The sequence below is a fragment of the Priapulus caudatus genome, unplaced genomic scaffold, assembly GCF_000485595.1.
Source record: "Priapulus caudatus unplaced genomic scaffold, Priapulus_caudatus-5.0.1 Scaffold1501, whole genome shotgun sequence".
In the NCBI taxonomy this organism is placed as follows: Eukaryota; Metazoa; Priapulida; class Priapulimorpha; order Priapulimorphida; family Priapulidae; genus Priapulus; species Priapulus caudatus.
Genome location: NW_014578562.1, coordinates 8,860 through 16,516, shown reverse-complemented (window position 1 = coordinate 16,516; position 7,657 = coordinate 8,860). Strand labels below are relative to the sequence as shown.

The 7,657-nt window shown below is 47.6% G+C and overlaps 2 protein-coding genes across 2 annotated transcripts; both read right to left on the bottom strand.

The window, feature by feature from the left end:
• Positions 1 to 3,029: 3,029 nt before the first annotated feature.
• LOC106816834 lies at positions 3,030 to 3,695 on the bottom strand. The gene has a single exon (XM_014821468.1). The coding sequence runs from the start codon at positions 3,693 to 3,695 to the stop codon at positions 3,030 to 3,032; it is 666 nt and encodes a 221-aa protein (XP_014676954.1).
• Positions 3,696 to 3,743: 48 nt separating this feature from the next.
• On the bottom strand, positions 3,744 to 5,260 carry LOC106816832 (neuropeptide FF receptor 2-like). Its single transcript, XM_014821467.1, has 2 exons — positions 5,216 to 5,260; positions 3,744 to 4,034 (listed from the first exon to the last, which is right to left on the bottom strand). The coding sequence occupies exons 1-2, from the start codon at positions 5,258 to 5,260 to the stop codon at positions 3,744 to 3,746; spliced, it is 336 nt and encodes a 111-aa protein (XP_014676953.1).
• Between the last annotated feature and the right edge of the window lie 2,397 nt (positions 5,261 to 7,657).

Here is a 7,657-nt window from a genome sequence, read left to right as displayed (position 1 = left end):
TGAGTTCTCGACCGTGATGCTCGATCTTCCGGTGACCTGCATTGACGTCGTCTCCGCCGTCGGCTCGTGGCAGCCCTTCACGTTCTGTATCCGCCGGAAGAGGTCGGTGAGAGAGATCGTCGACACTCCGCTCGAGCCGGAGCTGGCGACGGGAGTCGGCGGACACGTGACGGGAGGCGTCGCCGTCGGCGTCGGCGCCGGGACGACGGCACCGACCTGGTTGCCGCTGCGCCAGTGCGACACAGCGGCGCCAATCGTGCGCTGGATGTTGCGGTTTGTGAAACCGTAGAAGCAGGCGTTGAGAAAGCAGTGCATGTAGAGCAGCATGGAGGCGACGCGGTCGAGTCTCGGCGGCAGGGTGCGCCACTGTAGCACGGCCGTCGCCACGTTGAGCGCGAACAGCGGTAGGTAGCAGACGACAAAGCAGGTGACGACCCTGCGCAGTATACGCGCCGCCTTCAGCTGGTGCAGCGAGATCTGCTTTGCCTTCTTCGTCACCGTCACGGCGAAGTTGTTCGGCGCGCTGCGACACTTGGCCGCCGACATCTTGGACGTCGCGCGCGCGAGCGGCAGCGATAGCCGCGACCCCCCGTGATGCACTATCGTCGGCGAATCCCTCTTCGGAACGTTGAGATTGTTGCGGATGACGTGGCGGTTGTCGGCCGCTTGGCCGTCGGTGCTGTAGGCCGCCGACAAGCGCAGCGAGTTCGTGTGGTGGCGACGAGCGGCCCGCACGACGAGAATATCAGCTATGAGCAGCAGCCCGAGCGGTATCAGCACGCACAGCACAAGATGAGCGATGTTGAAGGCGAGCTTCGGCGCTGCGCTCGTCTGCCAGTCCATGAAGCACATAGCGCGGCCTGGATAGAACGCCCAGTTGTCGAGCACGACGACCTGCACGATCGCGAGCGCCGCCGACACCTACCACATGCCGACAACGGCGATGACGCAACGTAGTTTCGTCACGAGCAGTTTGTACTGGTGCGGACGCACGATCGAGAAATAGCGCTCGATGCTGACAGCGAGGATGCATAACACGGATGCCGTCACCAGCAGCGTGTTGAGCCATGCCGACGCCGCACACGCCGACGCACTAAACGGCCAGCGACCGACGGCCGTTACCGCCTGCACGAGCGGCAGACAGATGACCGCCGTCGCCAGATCGGTGACGGCGACGTGTCCGATGATGAAGAGATTCGGACGGAAGAGGGGGCGTTTCTTGAGCGTGGTGTTGATCGCCCAGACGACGACGATATTACAGAGCACGCTCGTTGCAAGCACGACCGTCAGGTAAGCCTCAGCGACAATCTGTTCTGCGTCTCCAAACACGACGCTTGGTGCGCNCACACACACACACACATACATACATACATACATACATACATACATACATACATACATACATACATACATACATACATACATACATACATACATACATACATACATACATACATACATACATACATACAAACATACATACATGGTAAGCAGCTAAACACAACAATAATTAACTAATTAGAACTAAATAACTAACAGAACCTTTTTACCTTTATATATTCCTGTGTACAATTACCTGTACAGATTCTATCACATATTTACCTGTACAGATTCTGTCACACGTACCTACATTACATTTAGAGCAGTGGTTCTTAACCTGTTTGGCCCCACGACCCCATCTTGGTCAGTACCGTGACCCCCGAAACAAAAATTGAAAAAAAACAGCCCGATTTATGAAAACATGTCTGGCAATACTCAGTCAATGGGATGGCTGAAATTGCTTCACAGCCATCAGGCGATAAAAAAAAAATTCATGCAAGTGCTTTAATTAGGCTTGTGGGCAACCAAATTTATGAGTCACGAAAGTGAGGAAAATTGTTTGGTAGCACCCTGATAATTATATATTTAAATAGATTTATTTCATTTATGACCCCTTCCTGACCTCCGGAAATACCCCAAACGACCCCATGGAGGTCACGATCCCCAGGTTAAGAACCGCTGCTATAGAGCAAGTACCTGTAGCAAAGCTTTACTGTTATAGGTACGGTCACGTACCTTTACCTATATTCCTTCAGTCACAAACCTTTACCCGTATTGGTTCGGTCACGATGCTTTACCCATGCACCTAGGTTCTGTAACAAGGCCTTGCCCTTACAGGTTCTGTCACATGCCTTCACCCGTGTGTAGGCTATTGCACTCGGCACCTGCCCTTATAACTCATGTTGTACATGGTTGCGTCCGTAGGTTCTGTCATACTATTTCATATCTTCGATTCACGTTATCACTTATCATTGGAGATACGTTCACTCTTATCAGCAGAACTGCGTGCTAGTTTTCTCACAACGTGAGAGTCTAAATGACTTTAAGACTCTGCTTACGGCCTGAATGTCATCAGGGCAGTTTATAAGTAAAGATTTTAAAAATTAAAAATAAATTCAACCTTTTAACTTGCGCCTCCCGTTGGCAAAATCATCAGCATGTTGATGGTGGCCAATACAGAATAGAAGTCAATGTCGAACGGTAAGCTCCCCTCCTCCCCCATCATCCTCCGTCTGATCCTTATCACGTCACTACGTACCACGATGACAGACAGACGACGGACTGTCACGTGCAATAAGTTGACTCACACACTGACGACGCCACGGCGCTCTCGACACGTAGGTCCGCCTCGGCGCACTTCGTGACGTCACACGACGGGATGTCGAGAGTAACCGACGCGGCCATGTCACTCTGCGTCACCGACGTAACGTAGTCGGCCGTTCTCATCTTGAAGTCGTCCGACCCGAACGAGTTGTCGGCGAACGAGTTGTCGGCGAACGAGTTGTCTGCGAACGAGTTGTTGTCGAAGCACGCCATCTGGCGGGAGGTGCCCGCGATGGGCGTGATCACGTGGATGACCGGATGCGCTGAGTCTTCGGCCGTGATTCTCGACCTTCCGGTGACTTGCATTGACGTCGTCTCCGCCGTCAGCTCGTGGCAGCTCTTCGCGTTCTGTATCCGCCGGAAGAGATCGGTGGGAGAGATCGTCGTCACTCCGCTCGAACCGGAGCTGGCGACGGGAGTCGGCGGACACGTGACGTGTAGAGCAGCATGGGGGCGACGCGGTCGAGTCTCGGCGGCAGGGTGCGCCACTGTAGCACGCCTGTCGCCACGTTGAGCGCGAACAGCGGCAGGTAGCAGACGACGAAGCAGGTGACGACCGTGAGCAGTATACGCGCCGCCTTCAGCTGGTGCAGCGAGATCGTCTTCGCCTTCTTCGTCACCGTCACTTCGAAGTTGTTCGGTGCGCTGCGACACCTGGCCGCCGAAATCTTGGACGTCGCGCACGCGAGCGGCAGCGACAGCCGCGACCCCCCGCGATGCACTATCGTCGGCGAATCACTCTTCGGAACGTTGAGATTGTTGCGGATGACGCGGCGGTTGTCGGCCGCTTGGCCGTCGGTGCCGTAGGATGCCGTCAGGCGCAGCGAGTTCGTGTGGTGGCGACGAGCGGCCCGCACGACGAGAATAACAACTATGAGCAGCAGCCCGAGCAGTAGCAGCACGCACAGCACAAGATCAGCGATGTTGAAGGCGAGCTTCGGAGCTTCTCGCGTCTGCCAGTCCATGAAGCACATCGCGCGGCCCGGATAGAACGCCCAGTTGTTAAGCACGACGACTTGCACGATCGCGAGCGCCGCCGACACCGACCACATGCCGACGACGGCGATGACGCAGCGTCGTTTCGTCACGAGCAGTTTGTACTAGTATGGACGCACGATCGAGAAATAGCGCTCGACGCTGACAGCGATGATGCATAACACGGAGGCCGTCACCAGGAGCGTGTTGAGCGCTGCCGACGCCGCACACGCTGACGCACTGAACGGCCAGCGACCGACAGCCGTTGCCGCCTGCACAAGCGGCAGACAGATGACGGCCGTCGCCAGATCGGTGACGGCGACGTGTCCGATGATGAAGAGATTCGGTCGGAAGAGGTGGCGTTTCTTGAGCGTGGTTGATCGCCCAGACGACGACGATATTACAGAACACGCTCGCTGCAAGCACGACCGTCAGGTAAGCCTCAGCGACAATCTGTTCTGCGTCACCAAACACGACGCTCGGTGCGCATGCGCCGATCGTGCTGCGGCCGCCGACGTCGGCATCGTCGGCGACCCGTCGGCACCGACTAGCATGAGAGACGCTCACGTCACCAGTAGTGCGTGCGCGTTGCCAAGAACGTACAAAGGTGCGAATAGCGCGTTAGAATGAAAGAACGCATGTCAATGTGAAAGTTTTACACGCTTGAATGCCGCCAGTTATGCAGGGTTACGTAGACAATGATGAAGGTGCTTGTACGTCAGAATGAATATATGGTGTTCAGAGACTAATGTGACGTATTTAAGAATGAGTTGTCCGTCGAATGTACGTCACGATGTGAACGTAGGAATGTCGTTATTAATATTAAGACGAAGCTCTGCAGGATAACGTGACGTTTCGCATGTGATGAACGGAAATATAATATATTACTTATTATTATGATAATAATAATAATTATTTTTATTTTTATTTTTATTATATCCATCATTTACTTATTACTTATCAGCAGAAATCCAAACTAGAATTTTCAACGGTTTGTCTCGTGTATCGCAAGTGCGAATAGAAATCTAACTATTACTTATATTCTACCATCCTGTTAGTTAATTAGGTTTTTCAAGCGACAACAATTAGTTTAATAACTGTTGCTTCGCTGTAACATTGTATTATCGGCGAACAGGTGGAACCCAGACGTGTTACCAATTTCAAGAATAAAATGATGATATTACGGATCTCAGCAGTGACCGTGAAGTAGTAGAATGGTGTGATTACAAGCAAAGTGATGACGATATAAAGAAACAGGCTCGAAATGTTGACCACTCAGTAAGACTAGTGATCAAAATACGTGCACTGATTTGCCTCCTTGTTTTTTGAAGTTACAGTCATTTATTCTGTTGGATTTCGATGGTCCGTATACCAGGAAAGAGTTGTGAAGATTCCGTAGACACAGATATAGTTACGCACCATCTGCTGTATACAATTGACATAACCGGGTCGTATTTTCGGTGATCTAATATAATGTAGTTATAGATATAGTTTTATTGGCATGTATATTTAATTATACAATTAGTATGTGTGTAAGTGAAAATCTTATTTAACAACGGTTAAAAACGCGTTAGGCGCAGACACAAAAAAACGATACCTGCCTTATCTTCAACATTGCCATCACAAACTGCGATCTTGCCATGGCAGTTACACTTCCTGCATACTAGATGTACATTGGAATATTATCAATTTTACATAAATGGTAATAAATATTTGTAGGTATTGCTAAGATTACGATTTTAGCATTTAAGTAATACTATAATGAAAGATATTATATCATATTATTATCATAATTGTAATTATTGTAAAGTATTATAATAATAGTAAAATAAAAGTATTATAATAAAGTATACATTGTGTAGAATCTGTCACGACTGTGAGTCTATGTGTTCACCCATTCTGGGTAATGCTATCCCCCGGGCGTGGAGGGAGGTGACCGCAACGTGGCAGCACTAGTGTTGGGATAGTGTTAGGATTAGGGTTAGGGTCAGGGTTAGGGTTAGGGTTAGGGTTAGGATTAGGGTTAGGGTTAGGGTTAGGATTTGGGTTAGGGTTAGGGTTAGGGTTAGGATTAGGGTTAAGGTTAAGGTTTTTGCATCATGATATCTGTCCCCACACCATAGATTAATTTTTGTGGATCACAATGCCTATATATAGCGCGGCGATATATATATTTTTTGTGTGAGGGTTAGTGTTGGCGGTGTTGGAGTGAGGGTTACCGTTAGGGTTAACGCTTTGAACGTCATCGTCAACGTTATCACGTGACCTCCCTCCACGCCCGGGGGATAGCAACACCCAACAATTTCAAGCAATTGAAACGGGTTTGTCTATATTCAGGCCGGTACGGGAGATTACGGTACGCATATATTTGCTAATATATTGACTAATCGCGCGTCAATAAACTCAATATTCACAGAGAGTATAGCTGAGACATAGCTAAGACAGCTAAGTAATCTAGAATATATTATGCAAATGATCTCCCGTACCGGCTTGAATTCATATACTCTTTGTGAATATTGAGTTTATTGACGCACGATTAGTCAATATAGCAAATATATGCGCGCGGAAGTGAATTACCGGTAGTACAGTAATAAAGATACAGCTCTGGCGTCATTTGTTAAGTACAGGGAGATGGGCGAATCAGCATTCTAGGTTATCTATCTATTTCTATGCTCGGACCCATAGAAATCGCAACACTATATCCAGGCCGGTACGGGAGATTACGGTACGCATATATTTGCTAATATATTAACTAATCGTGCGTCAATAAACTCAATATTCACAGAGAGTATAGCTAAGACATGTGTCTATAGGTATCTAGAATTTTAGAAATTTAATCATCGAGCATATATCTAAGATACTACTAATACAGATCTAAAATCTATGATAGCTAGGCTTTGCTATACCTGAGCGCGAACGCGGTGGCGGGAGGGCGCACTTGATTCGGTTGCCAGTGAGTTTATCAGAAGAATACCTGGCTACAGTACACGTTAGTTGAGCACTGTCGCTATGCGGCATTTGTTAATAGGAATTACTAATTCTTCTAGCTAAGCATTATACGGTTTGTTGACTTGTGTTTAGTTTGGGAAATTTCAGAAAAAAATTCAGATTTCTAAAGTAAGGTCATTGTAAATACTACCAGCACTTGTTGTTATCAATTTACTTTAAAAATGATGACTGGTTTAGCAATAAATGAATAAAATTTAGAAACTAATCGAGATAGTTTTGGATTTAGATATAAATTAGTTACTTTAGAATGTAAGAATATAATAGAATAATATTACCCGGGTAAGAAATCATGTGACTATTATCATACACCATACTAGCGATCATAGGGTCTATGTCTCCCTGGGTACTGCCGGAACGTACCCTGGTAACTATTTGATATGGTTAGGGAGTAGGCGTAGGCGTAGGGTGAAATCCGCAGATGTGTGTGTTAGTGTTCAGCATCACCATCCAGACCATGATGGAGTTAGTGCCAGAGCTCCTTGGGCACTAACGCTACGTGCTCACGTACAAGCTCAGCTTCATCGTACAAGTTACTTATAAAGCTGATAGCCATCTGGGAGAATTGGTTTGAACTTCAAAGGAAAGGAACCAGATTATTTAAAAAGACAACCTGACGTACCTGCTCTTCTGATGGCATTAAAAAGCAGCTCAAGGTGGTTTTAGATGTTCAATGGTGATATCGCTAACACTGCGCAGTAGCCAGAATTGCCTGTAATTACACGTTTTCATGTTAATATAGATCACTCAACCACAAAATGTTGACACAATAAATTAACTGCAGACTAATAATATCAGTAATCTATAATCAATATAGCATTATATATTAGATTTAGATCCATCTCACTGAAGCTTTATCATTTTCCTGTAGTCGTAGCTAGGGTATTATATCTGCTCAGAACAAGGAAGTATACAAGAACAAATATTGGCAATGCATTTTTCTTCTCGCAAGATTGCGCATTTGCGTGATAACTGGACGATTAGCCACGAAACATTGTCTTCGATGGGATTGGTCTACGTGCGATTAGGCGAA

Excerpts from the sequence above, each read along its gene's own strand:
- LOC106816834 (XM_014821468.1), bottom strand. The coding sequence starts at position 3,695 with ATGTGGTCGGTGTCGGCGGCGCTCGCGATCGTGCAAGTCGTCGTGCTT.
- LOC106816832 (XM_014821467.1), bottom strand. The coding sequence starts at position 5,260 with ATGGCAAGATCGCAGTTTGTGATGGCAATGTTGAAGATAAGGCAG. Across the intron at positions 4,035-5,215 it reads CAATGTTGAAGATAAGGCAG|CGAGCGTGTTCTGTAATATC; the intron begins GTATCGTTTTTT and ends TCGTGCTTGCAG.